Source organism: Platalea leucorodia, assembly GCF_965183815.1.
Source record: "Platalea leucorodia genome assembly, chromosome: 5".
Taxonomy (NCBI): Eukaryota; Metazoa; Chordata; class Aves; order Pelecaniformes; family Threskiornithidae; genus Platalea; species Platalea leucorodia.
Window position 1 is genome coordinate 76,100,755 of NC_138827.1, and position 21,650 is coordinate 76,122,404.

The 21,650-nt window shown below is 36.8% G+C and overlaps 1 protein-coding gene across 1 annotated transcript in view; it reads left to right on the forward strand.

Moving 5' to 3' along the window:
* CCDC141 (coiled-coil domain containing 141) overlaps window positions 1-21,650 on the forward strand; it is a gene marked incomplete at its 5' end in the record, with an annotated part of 102,122 nt that overhangs the window by 24,854 nt on the left and 55,618 nt on the right. The window contains 2 exons of the mRNA XM_082312438.1: window positions 2,540-2,793; window positions 10,239-10,358. Of these exons, the coding sequence (XP_082168564.1) occupies window positions 2,540-2,793; window positions 10,239-10,358 (374 nt within the window). The remainder of the gene's footprint in view (window positions 1-2,539; window positions 2,794-10,238; window positions 10,359-21,650) is intronic.

The following is a 21,650-nucleotide window of genomic DNA, read 5'->3' on the forward strand; positions in this document are numbered from 1 at the left end:
CTCTCTCATGGTTCCATCTTTGTTGCTGCAGAGCAACTAGCGGTATGCCTCTATTCTGATTTCAAGGCAGTCCAGGTCAGGCGAGCTGCTAAGAAACCAAGCTGACTTTTAGGGTGATTGACAAGCAAGTTCTAAAACAATCCTTCTGTTCCATGGGAAAATTCATCGAAGTTATCATAGCTATCAATGAGTTAGCATTTTCCTATGGAAAAGTTTCCATTAGAAAATTTCCAATCAGCTCTAGTAACAATCCCCTGCAAAGTCCTACAGTTTCTTGAGAATGGTCAAGGGAGAAGTCTACCCTCTGCTTTCCTTTGCCTAGGGATGGGATTTGAAACAGAAGTGGTAAAGTAAGCGTGGGAGCTGAGACAGAGGTGGCAACTAGCCAGATTCAGAATCTATTTGCCTACAGTGGTTCCTTGCATTTTGCTTCTGCCTTTGACGGGTGGGGCTGTGTTTCACTTCCTCATTGAGTTGCCCGATCTGTTCCAAGGTTCTGCAGCTAGAACTGAACACTCTTGGAAAAAAGGTGCTTTCTCCCCTTCCACCACAACTTTCCTGCACATATGTCTTCCTAGAAAAATTATTCCATGTAACTTTTTTTTGTTCATTCAAATTTTCATGTGAAGCATCTTCTACCATGTTGTGGTAATCTTAATTCAAAAAGGGTAAAAATAATTTTCTCAAAACCAATCTCATTGTGTGGCTACTTCAGACACGTTTGCAATTCCATATCGTTCTGTATTTTTTATCTTATCTTTGTAATTTTAACCAATTTTGCTATTACTAATAACTGGCAGAATATCAATTATACTTTATTATTCACTAGTGGAGTACCAGCTTAAATATTTTTAGCTGCCTTGAATGCCAGGTATTCTTCTCAGGAGACTGAATAGAGAATTGAACTCGGGTAACTCTAATATGGGTTCTGGGGCTTCCAATTCAATCTTCATGGGAGCAAAGTGCTCACTGTACAGCAATTTTAACCTGAAGTGTCTGGCAGTAATTTATTGCTGAAAAGAAGGTCTATAACTGTAAGAATCAGATGAAATGAGTTGCCACAGAAAGACTGCTTTGATGGGGATAAGCCTTTCCTCAGACGGAGGAAAGTGGTTGCAATTGATTGACTTCTTAATCTAACCACATCAAATTTGGAAAACTGATATTGAGCTATTTGATTAAAAAAGAGTGTTTGTATTGCTTTCTGCAAGAAGGATACCATCTGTCCACTCCAAAGTAAGATGGTTCAAAATACGGCCTTTAAAAAGTATTTGCTCTACCAGTATGTGATGAGTAGTTTATCACAAACGTTTGTCACCAAAAGAAAAAAATTTTGAAACAAACGCATTTCAACTCAGAATAAAAAAGGTGAAAATATATGAATTATCCTCATTTATCCATTTTTATATGTATTCCATTTTGGATGGACTGAAATGGAACATTTCTGATTTCCACCTTTCTGGAAGGCAAGAAGTAAAATGTACAGGCTTGTTGCAGTGAACTCATGGAAACTAAATTCTTGTTAGCCCTTGGTGGCTGGAGAAGTGGAGGCATTCCACTTCTGCATCTTTGCTAGGTGCTCCATGTGAAAAGTGGAGATTTAGGGTGGTTTGCTTTAAGTTACCAGTACATGTACTCAGCTGGGAAGATGAATGTTTCAGCTGTTTGCTGCCCATTGTTGGTTGCTTCACTAGCAGCTCCTTGCCAACATTCCTTTCTTACACTTTTCTTCATGCCTACCTTGCCTCTTATTCTGGCTTGGCTCCCCTTCTTCCTCATTCTGTACATAAAAATTTTCCCTTTTCATTTGAAAGACCTATAAATACTGATCGTTGTCTGTTCAATAGATTTTGTACTATGTGGCTTCAAGGAGATGGAACAGACAGACACAGGACTAGTAGGTCATTAAAGTGTACTAGTCCACTGAATTTTAACCCTGAGTGTATCTAGGTAGAGGTTATGGAAAGAAGGTAAGAGTTCCTGATATTCATGACTTATTTAGTCATAAGGTTGTAACAGCCCCCAAACAGGAGAACTTTTTCTTTCAACTGCTGTGAGGGACATAAAGACCTAAACTTTGCTTGCATCACTAATGAAAAACTACAGAGGCTACAGACCCACACAGAAAGCAGTGTAGGAAATTCCACTTCAGCTTACCTGAGGATTGGGAAACAATCAAAAAGAACTCAGTTTCAGAAAACAATATCACTTCTGGGTTTTGTCTCAATAGCTTTCAATACACCATTATCTGTGTATATGTATTATATTATATGTACCTTTATAGGTACATATATATATATGTGTATACACTGTTATGCCTTTGTAGGTTTATATAACAGCTGTCCAAACTGAAATATCTTAGCATATATACCTTGTAAAGTAAGTATTTATAACCTGTTCATGCAACGCATGAAAATACATTACACTCATGTATGCAAATAGATAGGTAGTTTTAAAAATACTTGAGTAATACTTGAAATATGCTGCTAGAATTACAAATCACATTTTTTTTTTTTCCTATGAAATTCTATTCTTACAGAGCTTTTGGAAAAGTCGCTTGCACTTTTAAACAAAAGCCAAGAGCTAACTGAATTCATAGAAGAATTCAAATGCGAGGGGCCAAATGCAAATCCAGAGCTGATTCAGGGAGCCCACAGCAGCTGCTTGAAAATTGATAGTCTCCTTGAAATGCTCCAAGACAGGAGACGGCAACTGGACAGATTTCTTAAACATCAGCGCCAAGGACTGGAGCAGGTTCTGCAAATTTGTTTGTGGCACCAACAAGAGAACCAGGTAAGACATATAATATTAAGGGAAGCCACAATAAAAAAAATCTAGCAACTGTTTGTTTTACAGTAGAGACTTTATATATATATATATAAAAATATATAATATATAATATATAATATACATATAATATAATATTATATATATAATAATATAATATATATTTATATATTTATTAGGCCAGTATCCCTGGGTCACTTCTGTTTGATGAGATCCTAACTTTTGAATATTTGACTTTGTAACTATAACATCCTCACAATTTATTTCAATATGACTTTAATGTCTTCAAAAGCACTATTTCCATTATGTGGGTCCCTCCTGTAAGTTATCAAATGTGGTGCTTCAAACCAAACTAGATTCCCTTCAAATTGAATTCCCAGCACAAACAAACCTCTAGCCACATGAGTGATAACAGTAACTGGTAATAGCAATTACAACTGCAGCAGGCTGTTTCTGAGCTAGTCAGTTAAAGAGAAGATATAGCATAGCTAGCCAGTTGGTGTGTCTGAAGGCAGAGGAGTATTTTGTTCTTGGAGTCACGTAAAAATTCTTTAGGGTACTATAGTGATTGCAGGTTTTCCACACCTGCAATCTGTTTTTCTCTCTCCTTCTTTCTCCCAGCTTAGCTCCCGTCTCTTACTGAATTTCTCAAATACAACTTGGTTTTGTACCTTGCTTTCAGAGCTTAGGTACATTTAAGTCTTACTCTTTCTCTTCCTCTTGCCAGTCCTACCACTCTTTTTCCTTTTCATTTCTCATCTCCCAGCATTCAGATCAGTAGCTTTTCTCTCTTTGTGCTTTGCATTATCAGAAAAACTTCTGCAATGTAAGATTCTCTCCTCTGATTTTCCTTGAGAAACACCACATAACTTCACCAACTTGTCAGAAAAAAGATACGGGGAGAGTCCTGCTCCGCCTCTTTGGATATTAAGTATGCTGAGAAGGTGGAACCTATGCAAATTTAACTGCCAAAGTCTAACAAGACTAAAGCTGAGTTATTTTCAGTGTTTTGTAAATAGGCTAAAATTTTGTATGGACTTCTGACAGTACAGTCCCAATTGTGATACTTCTGTAAGTTTCCTTCTTTGCCTCAAAAATAAAGTTTCCCACTGTATCAGGAAAATGTTAGAAACTGTTAGCAGTAGTCTAGTCTGCAGGAACTAACTTTGCCTGTGAGGTTGTTAAAGATGAGAAGCACCTTATTCAACAAGCACTACTCTTTGTAATTTTGCATACAGACAACAAAATTGTTGAGGTATGCAAGCAAGCTGACAGCCTTATTTCTGGAGCAGTCAATATCAGTAGCTGCCAGAAACAGAGCAAGAATTTCTTATTTAATGATTAGATAGGGAAAAAAAAAAAAAGAAGAAACCAAAACAAAAACAACCAGATAAAATTAGTATGGTCTTATGCAAGTGTCATAATGTCAGTATGTAGTTATAAAATAACAGCTGACAAAAATACTGAAAAACAAGAACTGCAGTATAGGAGGCTGTATCTATTTCTGTGCAAATCATTAGAAACCATCTAGTGCTTGCTTAGAGATACGTATTATTGCTGCTGTTACTGTTTTTGATATTTTTTTCAGTATCACCACATAGCTATACCATAAAAGAAAGACCCTCAAAAAGAAATATTGCTTCAAAATAATGTATTTTAATAAATTTACAACAGCTACAACTGAACTTTCAGTATCAGTCTAACTCGCTATATTGGAAATATGTCCTAGTTCATCTAGAAAAATTATCCTTTCTCTACATGCAAAAGTATTAGATGTTACTGCAATTACCTTATCATGCCAGTGCTATTCCATAGTATACAAACATGAAGGAACATTCAAAATGGAAACATTTCAGAAACAGCTTGCTGTTAAAGAGTAAGGGATAAATATGTGGGGTGTTTTTTGGAGCCAAGCACACTTCTTTTAAAAAAAAAAAAAAAAACAACAAAAAAACGAAACAAACAAAACAAAAAACCAAAACAGAACACACACACACACACAAAAAAAAAAAAAAAAAAAAAAAAACCAAACCACAAAAAACCCACCACATTGCCTGAGATGTTAAATATCACAACTTCATAAAATTTACCAGGGTGTTCTACTTGTCCTCATTACATATCAGGGATAAATATTTGGGAGTAACCATCTAGAATTCACCCTAACTTAGGTGGGATTGAAAATACTGTGCAGTGAATTTTTTGTGTGTATGTTTCCATTTCTTCGCAGGTATGTGCTCACATCACAAAGAGTATGTATAGAAACTGGTTTCTACTGGCAAGTTTCCTGATCATCTGAAGAGAGTGGCCAGTATTTAACTACCTGTGAGCTCATACTTGCGTCCAGCTTGAGGCTGGTGTACACATGGAGGGACAAATTCAAATAGTTTTTAATATCATACTTACCAGAATATATTTGTCTGGTATCTGCATTAGAGTCAAACCTGGTATAATGTATGATTGGTACATTTATGGACAATTAATTTGCATGTATCATGGACAAATAATATATTCACATGTAAATACAAACACTGGAAAATTAACTTTTAGAGACTTTATGTAAAATTTCTCTGTCTGGCCTTTATGACATTATGTATATATTTCTGAGTGATGACAGAAATTAGAATCTCAGAGTCTCTCAGCACATCTGAAAATGAATATTCCAATCTCTGTAGATGGACTGAACTCCTCTTGATGTCTAATGGTGCTACATATGCAAGAACAGCATATTGAACTCCTACTGACATTAATGGGAGTTCAGGGGATATGGAGAAAGCAGAGTACTGGAGATGAGCTCTGCTGTGTAAGATCTAAGAGTGGATTTTTGCTCTTTGTATTGCTTCTGTTTTGCTAGGCATAATTATGTAATGCAGAAGGCTGCATAATCTGTGGGTTGCTTTTTTAAAAGAAAAGCCAAGTAGCTGTAAAGGTCACTACTTATTACCTGGTTCTGAAGAACTAAAAATGCAGCACCTTCCTTTGATCTCTAATTGGAATGTGATGATCTGATGGTCATGACTGTAACATGTAACATGTTTCTTTTAAGATTACTTCGCTTCTAGCCACTTCTGGTGAAATCATGGTGCCAGTGAACTTAGCAGTGATTTTGCCATTGTCTTAATTATGGCCAATGCTTCCTCTCTTGCGTATTTCCAAATGTCTGATTTCCTGTCCTGTTTCTCCTGACAGTGGTAACTTTGTTCCTCTTACTACTCTTGCATATGTGAGCCAACTGCATAGGATTCCCAGACTTTGATCCTATGAAAAAAAGCCCCACATCCTGAAACCAAATGAGTTTCTGACATCCTGTCAAACTCACTCCATCGTTGGTCAGTCATAATCTTTCCTGAGAGTATATGTATTCGTGTTAAACTATGCATGTACCTATGTGGGTTACTTGGTTTTAATATTTCACAACTGCAAATGTTCCCTTCAACATTGAAATGATTACTTTTATTAGCTAATATTCTAAATAACTTCTGTATTTGGGAACATCATGTAAATAAAGTTCTTTCTTAAAAAAAGGGGAGAAAAAAAAAAAAAAAGAGGCAAAAAAAAAGCATACAATGCTTTTGTCTATATAGGCAAGAAACATCACAAATGAAAAGGACTGTTCCGCTATATTGGAACTTGAAATGCTTTTGTTGACTCATATACATCACATTTAGTGGTGTTTGTTTTTTTTATTTCCAGGGTCTTTTACAGTCCTTCACAAACATGGTATAACAAGCCACTAGTAGCTACTCTGGGACAATGCAATACTGATACTTAGTTCTTTTCCCATAAAAGATTATTTTATTCCTCTTCTTTATAAGGCTGTACTTGATCATAGAAAAATCACTAAAGCCCAGACTTTAAACTGAAGTGCTGCATTTTTCTTTAAAAATGCATCTGGGGTCCCATTTTGCACTAACTCGTTATTTATGAAATTAGACGAGGATGCTTCACTAGCAATATTGTGAAGATAAATGCATTGAAGATTAGGGAAGGGCTTAGGTAGTATTGTTATGAAGAGACTGAAATGTCCCCAAGATGAACAAAGCCAGATCTGTATTGTCATGGTGGTGCCATCACATACTGATGATAAAAATATTATCTGAGATTTTAGATAGTAAGTAAAGCATCAGCCACTCAAATACAGTGATGATTATGATGAAAAAAAACCTGTCTGGTATTTAACAAAAGTCATCTTATTGTGAATGCACTGCAGAAATTATTTGAGAATAGCTCATCCTGCAGTTCAGAGTAGGTATGTCAAAATACATAGTGCAGGCTGCTCAAGTTCGAACTGCCTGAGGTAAGGTCAGATTTAATTTATGGCATGTAAGTATGTGTGTTTTAATACATAGAGAAAGAAAGGGAGTGAAAAAACCAAAGTTTTTCCTAGTGGGAATAATTTCTAGAAAGAAAAGTGTGTTACTTCTTAATTTCTGTTCCCTGCTATATTTGCTCCTTCTCTCTATAGTCTCACATTAGTGTCAGATTGTTCAAGAGGTTTGGTACAGCCCGGGACAACGTATGTGTGTATGAGCTTTGAATTGGTGTGTGCAAGAATTCCCCTCCTTCTGAAAATATCCCCACTACACAGGTGTGTTGGGTGCAGTGCCCAGGTCTGGCAGCGGGGGGGCACAGGGGTGGGTGGCCTCTGTGCGGAGGGGCTGGGGCTACCTCCTGATGGACACAGCCGTTTCCAGCCGGCTCCACAGCAGCCACACCATAGGGCACAGCTGAGCCCCTCAGTGAAGCTGGTGGCACCTCTGTTAAAACATATTTAAGAAAGGGTAAAACACTGCACAGACATAGTGAGGAGTGAGGGGAAAGAAAAAAGAGTGAGAAACAACGCTGTGAACACCAAGGTCAGTGAAGAAGGGGGAGGAGGTGCTCCAGGTGCTGGAGCAGGTATTTCCCTGCAGCCCATGGAAGTTTTGGAAGAGACCACACCACAGCAGGCATTTCCCTGCAGCCTGTGGAGAGGACTGCGTCGGAGCAGATATCTACACTGCAGCTCATGGAGGAGTCCACACTGGAGCAGCTGGATATTCCCTGAAGGAACTGTGGCCATAGAGAGCCCATGCTGGAGCAGGGTATCCTGACAGGAACTGCAACCCCTGGAGTACCCACGCTGGACTCGGGGAAAAGTATGAGGAGGAAGGAGCGACAGAGAGAAACTTATGTACTGACCATAACCCCCCATTCCCCATACCCTTGTGCCACTCGGTGAGAGGGGGTAGGTAGAGGAGTGGGAATGAAAGAGTGAAATTGAGCCTGAAGAAAAGGGCTGAATAGGAGGAAGGTGATTTAGTTTTTGTCTTTGTTTCTCACCAAATCTATAATTGGCAATAAATTAATTTTCCCCCAGTTGGGTCTGTTTCACCGGTGATGGTAACTGGTAAGTGATTTGCCTGTCTTTATCTCAACCCAGGAGCTTTTTCATTATATTTTCTTCCCCTGTTCTGTAAGGGAGGAGGAGTGAGAGTGGCTGGGTGGGTGTCTGGCAGCTGGCCAAGGCCAACCCACCACAACAAGCTAAGCTATGCTGTTGGTTCAGGTTTTTTCCCCAACAGCTGTTTGTTGAAAAACCTTGCTTCTCTTTCTGAATTGACAGTGGGAAATGTAGGAAGGCAATGGAAGGTTATATATAAGCATTGAAATCACCTGGACCATAATCAGTGCAAAATGAGCAGTTTAGCAACCTGAGAAAAATGTTGAAGAGCCTTTGATTTCTGATATGGATTATTCATCGCAAACAGAGCAGATAATTATTGTAAATGAATGATAAACTCAAATTTTGGAAGAACGGAAGTGATTTTAGACTTCAACCAATCAAGAAAAAACACTGTCTGTTTTAAACAGATGTATTAACCTTCTCTCCTTTCCCATCCCTCCACCAAAATCACTGAAAGTAAGGTTCTGTGGGTTTCTTTCTTAAAAAGCAGTGAAATATTCCCAGCTCTTGCTTAAGAGCTAAGCTGGCACAACTGAAATCACTCAGCAGTATTAGCTGTAGTGGAAGCCAACTGATTAAACTCACCTGCAATGGAAAGAAATACTGCCAAGTGGTAAAGGGGTGAACACTTTACTATAACAGGGTTAAAGAATGACTTTTTCCTTTGCCTAGCATTACAGAAATACTAGTTTGTTTTGCTAAACAGATACACGATACAGAGAACAGTCTTAATTTACAGAGAAATTTTTCTTTTGCTTTTAGCACAGTTTTTATTGTCCATTCCACTCATTTGTATTTTGGTGGACCCATAGTAAATGTTCTGTGAAAATGTGCTTCCAGGAAAAATATTTCAATCAGTAAGTACACATCTGGAGGATATGCTCAAGAAATGAAGACTCAATAGTAAAATAATTTGTTTACTTTCCTAGCTCTGTTGACCTCCTGAGATAACGTGCCCAATTTCTTATTTGTAACTGAAAATATTTTCAACACACTTTAAAGGCTCTTTCATTTTCAGAATTGTTTAAATTTATTAAAAATAGCTTCTACATGAGCAGATAAAAAAAAAAAAAAAATCTGCAGTGTGCTATTGAAATCTGTAGTACCTAGACTATGAAGTAATTCTTAGTGTGCCATATATGATTTAAGTATAGTGGTGATTTTCCAGACTGAAAAGATTGGAGGAAATTTCCTTGATACTAATAACTCATTCTGACTACTACTTTAAAATGCAAAGGTTCACTCAGGAATTCTTGCCATGTGTTGTTTACAAAGACAGTGAGAGGTACCTATTGTGAATCAAGTAGAAATAAATGCAAGTAATTCTGTGCAGTTTAGAAGATGTACTTTTATACTGCATATGTTTGCTGCGTATACTTGCTGAAGTAAGTCTGGGAAGATGCAATAATTTTTTTTTTTTTAAGCTACTAACGGTTATTCCACATAATATTATCTCAGTAGCTTAACTAGGTTTTTCAAGCCAGGGATGGAGAGGTTCTATTAGGTCATAAGGCCCATTTAGTCTTTTTTTTCTTTTCTTTTCTTTTCTTTTATTTTTTTTGTTTTTTATCCTTGCAAAAGTACTCAGATTTCTAGTCTTTTACTGTATGCAAAGGGATATTTTTAAGTTAATGTGATGCTAGCGAAAATGTGCAATATATTTATCATGTTATAAAACATGCATTTATTCTCTATGTGACTATAACTTGATTTTTCTTTTACTGTGTTAGTTTACAATTTTGTCATACTTGATGAATTCACTTTTGTGTATTTTGTTACATATATTCCAATCCATGTTTGTTTTGACCATAATCCTTTCCTTCTGCATTTATTAACATTTAAATAATATAAATGCAAACGTTTGAATAAAAGCATGAATATTAGGAATGAAAAACAAAAGGATTGAAAAATAGACCTTCTTTTGTAGATGAAACTGCCTTGTACATATTTTAAAAAATGGACAATCGCTTCTCAAATTTGTCACTGACTGGATTCTTTCTTTATTTAGGTAACATCGTGGTACAAGAAAAACATCAGAGATTATTTTCACAAGCAAAACTTAGGCTCATCTCTATTGGAAAACGAAGAGTTACTTCAAGAGCTTGAAGAAATGGAAGTCAAAGTGAAAGTAAGAAATATGAAAACTGATCGGTGAAGCAACTTTAAAAATGAGTAGCAAAAGGTGAACTTGGGCATTTAATAGGCACATATAGAAGTAGATACTTGGTATGTGTACATAAGATATATATTTCTATATGTCTAAATGAGAATTTTTTTCATTTTACTTCTCTTAATGCAGGCCTCCATGTTTCTCTGTTTTTCTCATTTAAAACTTTAAAAGCTATTGGTAAGGTAAAAGCAGAATAATCCTTGATGTTGTTTAGTTGGTTTTTCAATTTAGTGATCAAGTTACAGACTAGTAGTTTACATATTAAACCATGTTACAAAAAATACAGAAAAGCAATTTTATTAGAATATTACCAAAGTTTAATGTTCATAAAGGGTAAAAAGCCAGCTACTGCTACCATAATTCATTGTCACTGAACTGTGTATATGATTGGAAAAGGTATTTGCCCATTTATTTCTTGGGAATAAAAGTAATTGAAAATACTATTTTCATTGTGGATACCAGTTTTCCAGAGAATAAATCTATTACCATCACTCATAAAAGCAAGATGGCATTAAAGACAATGTTGATATTTAAAAAAAGGTTATTTGAATGATGCAAATTGCATATATTTAGAACTTTTTTTAAAGATACCTCAATTGTTCCATCACCAGGTAAGTGCTGTTGCTGGGTCAGGATCATTCCTTACTGTATCATTTTCAAGCAATTGTATTTGAATAACCCAGGTGACCCAGCAGGCCTTTTTCATCCAAAAACCATTCCAGTAGAAACAAATGTCTTTTTAAAGGCTATTGTGTTGATAGCAACAAACAGGTTTATGATTGTTCATAGTTATGTTTCCTTGTAAGTTTTGTAGGTAAATGTTGCCTGTTTGCCTGTTTGCATAATTTATAGTTAACTGCTTCAGGGTTGTCACGTAAGCAGAATACAATAATATTTCTAATGCTTTTCTAAGCAGCATGTCAGAAAACACATTCTTCATCTAGGGAAGATGAGTATTGAAAAGCTAAATTCTGCTGCAAAGCCGGAGCAGACCTTTGGCACAAGAAAAGCAAAAGATAAACAGTAAATGAGTAAGCTGTGGGATGGTTCCAGAGAAATAGGGACCCACAAAAATATTTGAAGTGTCCTAAAGTACTGCTGAATTTTAGATCTAGCCAAATGATCATTCACCTTCCCCACATTCGGTGTTGAAAGGCTATTCTTGTAATTCGCTGTCTGAATTAGAAATGATACTGTAAGTACAGAAAGGAGAACAATAAGCATTTTCATTTTGTATAATAATCAATCCTTTTCATGGTTGAACATCCAGAAACTAACTTACAATGGTAACACTTGTTATTACAGTTTCACCTAACAGTTCTTCTCCCATACATTATGTAATAGATCATTCATATCATCTTACTGAATTGCTTTTTTTTTTCTCTTAAGGTCATTTAGAAGTGTTTAGGATTAAAATTTTTTGTTACACATCCATGTGAATTATGATTTAGAACATCTTACCTTTAGCCTCTTCTGCTGTTCTTACTAGCAGAATGTTCTAGCAGAGGGAAATGAAATTCTTGAAGTGGATGTTACTGAACTGGTTATGCTTATGATGTGCAAAAAGAGTGGCCAGGTTGAACTGCATACTGCAAATATATTTCAGAAAGCTGAGTTACGAGGCTTTATGCCTTAGTTTTTACAGCACTGAACTGCAGATGTTGAGACCAGAATAAAGGAGGAGCCTGGCATCTTGATTTTAAAATTCAGATAAAGTATACCAATCAAATGTGTATTTCAGTAAATATTTGTTAGATAGCAGAGATTAATATTGGATGTCATCACTGCAAAAGTAGTGTTTTACCTGTATGGTTGGAATACACTGAAATAAAAAACAACTTAGAAATTAACTTGGCATCTTTGCTCACAGACTAAGCAAAAGCAGGCTTATAAGAGATATCATGTCTAAACATGAAATTCCCTAAATCTTTGGCAACTCACAGGCCTTCAGCATCTGATCACTGATCTGAAGTATTTTGACTTCATATATATTGTGGAACTGTAGTGCTGTTGTGTGAAGCATGCGCTCTGAGAAGCTGTTAGAATCATAGAATTGTTTAGGTTGGAAAAGACCTTTAAGATCATCGAGTCCAACTGTTAACCTAGCACTGCTGAGTCCACCACTAAACCATGTCCCTACGCATCACGTCTACACTTTTAAATACCTTTGGGGATGGGGACTCAACCACTTCCCTGGGCAGCCTGTTTCAGTGCTTGACAACTCTTGTGGTGAAGAACTTTTTCCTAGTATCCAATCTAAACCTCCCCTGGTGCAACTTGAGGTCATTTCCTCTAGTCCTATCACTTGTTACTTGGGAGAAGAGACTGACCCCCACCTCGCTGCAGCCTTCTTTCAGGTAGGTGTAGAGAGCAATAATGTCTCCCCTGAGCCTTCTTTCCTCCAGGCTAAACAACCCCAGCTCCCTCGGCTGCTCCTCATAAGACTTGTTCTCTAGACCCTTCACCAGCTTTGTTGCCTTTCTTTGGACACGCTCCAGCACCTCAGTGAGGGGCCCAAAACTGAACCCAGTATTCGAGGTGCGGCCTCACCAGTGCCGAGTGCAGCGGGACGATCACTTCCCTAGTCCTGCTGGTCACACTATTTCTGATACCTAAAAGGATTTTTTGCATAAAAAAAAAATAAATTTGTGTGTGTCTAAGTGTTGTAGCAGGTTGCTAACAATTTCCCCTTGGATTATGGGGGCTTCAATTTGCTCCCTGTCCCTGTCTTCCAGCTCAAGGGGCTGGGTACCTGGAGAACAACTGGTCTGACTATTAAAGACTGAGGTAAAGAAGTCATTAAGTACCTCAGCCTTTTCCTCATCCTTTGTCCCTGTTTCCTCCCACATCCAATAAAGGATGGAGATTCTCCTTAGCTATCCTTTTGTTGCTAATGTATGTATAGAAACATTTTTTATTGTCTTTTATGGCAGTAGCCAGATTAAGTTCTCATTGGGCTTTGGCCCTTCTAATTTTCTCCCTGCATAATATTACGAAATCCTCGTAGTCTTCCTGAATTGCTTGCCTCTTCTTCCAAAGGTCACAAATTCTTTTTTTCCTGACTTCTAGCCAAAGCGCTCTGTTCAGCCAGGCTGGTCATCTTCCCTGCTGGCTTGTCTTTCGGCACAAGTGGGATGGTCTGCTCCTGCACCTTTAAGATTTCCTTCTTGAAGAATGTCTAGCATTCCTGGACTCCTTTGCCCTTCAGGACTACCTCCCAAGGGACTCTGTCAAGCAGTCTCCTAAACAGGCCAAAGGCTGCCCCCCGAAAGTCCAAGGTAGCAGTTCTGCTGACCCCTACTCTCCCTACTTCTCCAAGAACTGAAAACTCTGCCATTTTGTGATCACTATGCCCAAGATGGCCTCCAACCGTCACATCATCCACAAGTCCTCTGTTCACAAACAACACATCCAGAGGGTCACCTTCCCTAGTTGGCTCCCTCACGAGTTGTGTCAGGCAGTTATCTTCCACACACTCCAGGAGCCTCCTAGACTCTTTCCTCTCCACTGTATTGTATTTCCAGCAGGCATCTGGTAAGTTGAAGTCCTCCATCAGAACAAGGGCTAGTGATTGTGAGACTTCTCCCAGCTGCTTATAGAATATTTCGTCTGCCTCTTCATCCTGGTTGAGTGGTCTATAACAGACTCCCACCCTATCTGCCTTGCTGGCCTTCTCCCTGGTTCTTACCCATAAACACTCAACCCTATCATCACCATCATTAAGCTCTAGACAATCAAAACACCCCCTAACATACAGGACTATCCCATTGCCTCCTTCCTTGCCTCTCCCTTCTGAAGAGTTTATAGCTATCCATTGCAGCATTCCAGTTGTGCGAGTCATCCCACCATGTTTCTGTGATGGCAACTATGTCATAGTTTTCCTGCTGCACAATGGCTTTCAGCTCCTCCTGTTTGTTGCCCATGCTGCGTGCATTGTTGTAGATGCACTTCAGTTGGGCTGTTGATCTTGCCACCTTTTTGGGAGGAGAAGCCCTCATTCCTACATGACCATTCTCAGGCACTTCCATGGTTTCTAACACATCCATAACCCTTGCATCTTTGCTGCCACATGGATCTCCATCTGAGATGGCAGATGGAAGGACCTCGCTAGCACATTGTCCCTCAAACATTGGCGTGTCATTCCCAGGCTTATCTCTAGTGGGCTTGGTTTTATCCTTTTCCCCCTTCAAATCTAGTTTAAAGCACTTTCAACGAGGCCTGCTAACTCCTGTGCAAAGATCCTTTGACTAATTCCATGCAGAAGTTTGGGGAAGGTCAGTGAAGAACTTGGTACAATATTAAAAAAATGGTTTTACTAGTTCTGGAAACGGAAATATTATTTCCTCTGCATTCCCATACATGAGTGCACAAAATTCCCTTCAGCCACTTTTCCTGTAAAATTTTCATTTCAGTTGGTCATACAACATGATGTTATTGTCCAGGGTCACTACTTTCTAGGATACAATCTTTCATCCCAGTAATGACACAAATTCCTGATAAGTCTGAAATTATAGTTAGCTGTTTTGTTCAAATGAGCCTACTTTAAAAAAAGGTTGTACTCAATCTCTATAACTGATCTTTCTTAATTATTACATAGCATTCCACTACTTTTTGTGCAACTAGAAACTTCATTAAGCAATGATTTTATATTTTCTTCCAAATCACCTGTGAAGATATTAAACATAACGTGGCAAGAACATGTTTAGGAACAGAATGATTTAAAAAATACAATACTAGCAATTTATCTAGCTTTCTGTAAAGCAGACATCTATAATCCCCAAAATATGTTTTCAGGCTGCATTCAGACCAAAAGAATATTGTGATGTACAACAACTGCCTACAGTGCAACCTAATGTACTTTGCAGACAATCGTAATATCACTGTAAAATGATGCTTAGTACCTTATAACACAACATGCTCTAAAAACATGCAACATGTTTGCATTTTGGAGCTCTAGGTTGGAAAAGATTTTATACACATGCATGTAATCACCACACATTTGGGTGTTTGCTGGGCACTTTTGTGGTACAGAGTCATCAGAATTATTTTCTGCTTGTTTGATTTTTGTCATATGAGATTCTTCTGCAAGGACTAACATTCTCCCTAAAATCCAGAGTCATTATATAACTTGGAATATGTGACAAAATTGTAAAACGCTCATAAAAATATTGCCAGGTTTACATGGATAATTGGGGGGGAAACCGCCACAAAACCCCCACTATATATAACTATGGTAGCATTGCATGTTATTTGGAAAATTTTAGAGTAGAAATTAAGTCCATCTTTTCAAATAGAAAGACAACTAACTACATTAGTGCTTCCAAATTCTTCCACCTCTATTTTATTGAGCAATTTTTTTTTAATATATCTGATTCTTTAATGTTTTATCATGATAAAAGCAGACACCAGTTTTTACTGTGTATATATTGAAAGCAATCTCTTTAGCAATAGGAAAAATACAATATCATTTTTTGTCTAGTAACACTAAATCTACAGTTGGAATTGCCTTCCCTTTAGGAGTTCCTTTAGTGTCCAACTTACGTTCTAGTAAAAAAAAAAAAAAAAAGTGAATAGTCTACATTAATTTCAGAGTGAAATGTAGTTTCCAGAAGTCTTCAGAAGTTTTATCAATTCGTACAGTTAACTACTTTATCAGTTTGTGTGAGAAAACATGGAAATGGTTGTGAAGAACATTTCAGTTTATGTTCAGATAGAACTCTTAAGAGTACCTTCCACAATACTTGGTTAATTAATTAATTACATGCTTTTTCTATAGCTTCTTCATTGCTTAGACCATAGCTCATGTCTGCTGTCATTTGTCTAGTTCCCCCATGCCTCAGTTGAATGTTTCCAAAGAGCCATTAGGTGCTTTATAACATTTTATTTACCTTCCTGCAAATATAAAGGTAGATTTTGGTTAATATCTTTCCCATACTGTTTGAATGGCCATGACAATTTCTAATGGCATTCTGTTAGAAGTAATAAGGACATTGATAAACTAGTCTTGAACTACTTTGGGATTTCTGTTAGGATCTAAAGTGGTGTAAATGAATCTTTTCAAGTAACATTGCATACATATGTATACTGTATCTTTAAGGATATGGTGAAAAGTTTGTGTCATAGACATGCAGAGCAAGTGTAAGTGTTCTCATAGGGAGTAAGAGATTGGAAAGTTCTGGTATCTGAACAGTTTCACACAAAGAAAATACACATACGTTTACTTACATGTATTGTTGCATTAATACGAACAGGACGAACAATTTGCTTAAATTGTTCGGAGGCTAGCCTAAGGAGCATTTACGGGATTAACACCTTATTTATGTGACTGGGCTGAGAGAAGAAAGGAGAATGGTTTATTATGTTCTCAAGTTGATATCTTATATTGAACCTCACCTTCCTAGGAGGTGAAGCCACTGAAAGCCTCATTGCTATCTTGTACAATAATGAAGACCAAAGATAAAACCAAGGATTCATAATAGGAAAAAAAGCCCTCAGCCCTCCCAAACATTAAATGGATGCGCATACACGTGCCCACACAAGATTTGAGACTAGAGGAGAGGCAGATTTAGGAAATCATGTTTCAACGGGGATGTCTGCTGGCACTGATTAACTGCTTGCTGTTACATTTCTACATGTATTGGAGGTGCTTGGCATGGTAAAAAAGAACTGCTAGCACCACTTTGTGGCCAAATAATTTTAGAGATGAAGAAAAGTAGTATTCTAAATTGTTTCCATTTTGTCTGGTTTCTGCCACTTTTCAGGACTGAACAATGCTGGAATCAGTCTTCCTTTTAATAAGGATTAGTAGCAAGATGGAGAGTACTTCTCTGTTTTATAGATCTACGTGCTTATTGGGTCTGGAGCACCCATGCTAGGTAATAACATGCTCTAATGAGGTTTCAGGATGGTTCTTAATGACCAAATTAAATATCACTATCAATTGGTAGTATTAATTGCTATATTTGTTCACATTAACATAAGGATCGAGAATATTGAATTTACCTGCTTTTTCCCCCAGATCTCACAGCTAATGCTTAGACACATGGAGAAGTTATTTCACAGTTAAATGTCAGTCTGGAGCTCTCTCCTCTCTCTGGCCTTCCTGGATGGCCCATTTAGCCCACAACAGTTTAATAACAAGATGAAATTGTAGGTATTTCTACTTCTTTTTTTTTTTTTTTTTTAGTCTTGTGGTGGATATTTCTGAAGGCAGAAAAAGTTCAAAACTTTTACTTAAAGCCACAGTAATTTTAACTCATCAGTTTTGACACTCTTGAAAAATACCTGATTAATCAAGGAACCTAGAAAGAGCTCATTTTCCTTGGCAAATGCAATAGTGAAAGCAAGTGTTTAAAAGACTTACTACTGTGAGGAAAAGTAAGAATAGTGACATGAGCTAAGGAGACACATTGAGTATAGGCACAAACAATGCAATGTGTCTTTAATAGAGGTCAGAGGACTTTACAAGCATTTCTTGACAAATTGAAGAGTCAAGGTAGTAGTAGGCTTTGTGTTCCTTTCAGGGAAAATAAGTAACAAATATTTTAGTGCTGACTGACATGTGGAAGGCTGAAGGACAGAAAAAACTGACAAAGATTTTTTCCACTGAGTTAGTATGTCCTGTTGATGGAAAGTGTAGGCTTTTTATGTGTAGAAACATTTCCTTACAAATAGAAAGCTGAAAATGATATTGTCGCTACTTATTTTATAGAAAATTGAGCCAATTTTGAGTAACGATCAAACAGGCTAGCAAATAAGTCTAACTACATTTAATACCCTCAGACAGTGTGCAAAGTTGTAATGTTCATGGAATATTGTAAACTATAAATTATTACAATAAATTGGTTATTTTTGAGCTGAAAGGTTAGAGAAGAAGCTTGCCCAGTATAAATGAGGCAGAATTTAACCTGTGCTTTAAGATCACCTACAAGCTGCTATTGGGCACCTTGTACCAAACAGATTTATGAATGTTGTTACAGTGAAATCCTCTCATAGGAAAAAATTTCACTACAAGTTGAGTAGTTTTCTTATAATTACCGCAGGCAAGGCTAATTATAATTTACGCATTGCGATACACTGAAACAATTCAGAACTTGTTGGTTTTGTGTATCTGCTTCTAAGCTAACTATAGACAATTTCCTTTCCCATTACATTAAAATACGCACTTTTCATTCTTGCATAAAATATTATTTTAATTATTATATAAAGAACGTATAATAACAAAATGAGGATGCACATATTCAACTGCACTTTCTTTGCCTTTTTTCAGTTAATTATTACAAGTCCCAGTTCAAAGCTCCAAACTGCAGTGTTGTTTTCTAATCCATGAACAGCTATATGTTTAAATGCAAGTGAAATTTTTTATTAGAATCTGACCATGGAATGCATTTGGTACCAGTCATTCCAGCTGCAGGTATTGGAAGATGATGACATTGCGGTGCGGATACAATTGGATGTCAGGGGTCCACACCTTATTCATAAATAGGTCAGTTAAGTTGTGTGTATGGAGAGACCTCCTTACTATTTTTTCCCAAGATAAATTCTTCAGCTAAAAAGGAACAAATACAACACAGCAGACTAATTATCCTCACAATCCTCATTCTTGCTGAATATTACTTAGGGCAGAGAAAGACAGGACTTTATGAAAGGGGAATTCTGCATTAAATAGTACAGTGCAGGGTTTCACTTAATTAAAAGTACAGGCTGAAGATTCTTGCATCTAGATCTCGGAAGTGGTCATAATTTTAATTTGAAAGAAAAAAAAAAAGACAAAAAACCCAAGGAAGATTTTGCTATAGCTGTTTACCAGTAATAGAAAATATGAAAAAAAATGCAAAAAATCACTTCTATTGTGCCCCAGAATAATCTCTTTTTATTTCACAAGGAAGCTGGAAGTGTCCAGTTCAAGTCCTTAAGGAAAACTCATATGGGGTGTTTTTTTGAGTGTTTTCTTGGGAATTGGTGCAATTTCATTGCAGGATATTCCAAAACAGCAGTATTTTTTACAAGCATACAAGGAAATATAATGGGCAGCATTTGGTCTACAGGTGTGTGTTTGTGGAAGAGCTGAACTTGAAAAAATCTCTGAGAAGGCTTTTCATAAGGGTTCCCTTATGGAAGGAAAGAACAGTTAGCATGAGTGAGACAGGTTTGCTTCTTTGTAGGCATACAGTGCAGGTATATTAAAACATAACCAGAACTCAGTTCTCAATGGAATTCTGGGATTCTAACACATCTTCCTTTTTCAAAATGAAACAAAGCTTATTTTTTTTTAAATATGTGGAATTAATTTTCTTACCAAACCACTTAGAATCTGGTTGAAACATTTTAACACTATAGAATTGTTTTATGCTGGCTTTTTTTTTTTTTTTTTTAAATTTGTAATACTATAATAAACATTAAAAGCAAAAGTAGGTTTAACATGAAAAAGCTAAATAAGGCATTAATGCAGATCTATAGATTTTTACAGCTGCTTAGGTCTTCCGTGGTTGAAAGGTGAAGAGTATTCACCACAGTGGAAAAATGGCTTACAAACTCAGCCGCATTGTCATAATTTTCCTTTTCCTATTCATCAGATTTTCAAGATGAAGGAATACGTTGCATTGCACAGAAATAGGATACTGATCACATAAGTTTGTAATCTGAGACATTTCTACTACTTCAGTGAAGATGTTAGCAGTCCTTTTATGTTTATTAGCATGAAGTCTTTTTAAAATTTTTCCTCCTCAAAAAACTTACTTAATACCTAAATAAGCTTTAGTATCCTTTTAAACTGGTTTTAATTTAACAAAAATTTGCTTGTTAAAATCTTGTTTAGAGTCTCATTTATCGTATAAAATGTGCATCCTTTTTTCCTCAAATTTACTAAAATATTTGTCTCTGTTATAACCTGCAGCAGTTAGTACCACAGACTAACTCACACAGAAAGGCTCATCACTTAATATACCTTGGTAGTTGTTTTTTGGGAGAGATTAAAGGTATTTTTATATAATTAATGATTTTGAGACTATTACGTTGCCATGTAGTTACATGACACCAGGCATCACATTCCTTATTCCCATGGGTTTGTTCATATTTTAAAATTACTTTTGTTACCCATGTCAATACCCTCTGTTTCAGCTTTAGTTCATGTGCTGTGAAGCTGCAGAAATGAATCCAAAATTCAAGGCAAGAACATACAGGCATGGTCTGAATGCATGTGTGTTCCATTTTGAGGTGTGTTTTTCACTGACCTGTGAGTAGCACTAAATCTTTTTCCTGAATTGTTCAAGTTAATCTAGAATGCAGCAAGGAAATCAGTCCTTTCCATTGGAATTGCCATGTAATATTTAAGCTTGGCTATGTTGGGAATTGTAGGGTGTCTCTCACTTGTTAGTTGTTGGTCCAGATCTAGTTCATACTGACAGGGAGGGAGAGATAACAGCATCTGGTGGAGAAGTCTATGTAAAACAGGTTGCTGATCTTTTTGAACAAGTGTTTTTACCATACCAGTTGTTGTCACAACAACAGACAATGTCAGAAAAAGTATGCGCTGAACTACCTAGACCAAAATAGGTCTACTCCTGCTTACTGTACTTCAAAGAAGGATAAAGCAGCATGGTGGGACGTAGTGAGGGAATTACAATTGCTGCTGTTTGTGAAAGATCTGTGAATATCCAGAGTACTTCTTTTGGGAAAAATTGCAAAATAGCGTCTTTCACTAGCAATAATTTCACCAAAGAAACAACAAATGTGAAGCTAACATTCTTTAAGCATGCTGAAAATAAAAGAACTTACCCTGTAATCTTGTTGTGCCATATGCACGCTTCAGAGTGTTTTAATGAAAAAAATTCTGTCTTATTTTAAAATATTTTTCTGTCTGCTTTATCAGACATTTGATACAAATCTGTGAAAGGAAATGCTAAATGAATTCCAAGAAAAAAAAAAAAAGCACCTTAGTTTTAAAGTATCTAGCTCAATTAAGTGTCAGTAATGTTTCTGACTCTGAGGCTTGAAATTCTGGAGTATGATCTTCTTTTTTAAAGCATCTCTTCGGAATGTCACTGCCACTAGGAAGACTCATGGTCAGATAAGGCAGACATATGCTTTGAAAGGACTTGTGTTTTTGTGTAGGAAATCAGGGAAAATGTACAAGGGATAGTGTCAAGGCTGATAGGACACCTCACTGTAAGGGAGAGTCATTTGATTTAATTGATTACCGGAGACCTCTCAGCAGAAACTGTCTCACTGGAAACAGCTATTATCTAGGCA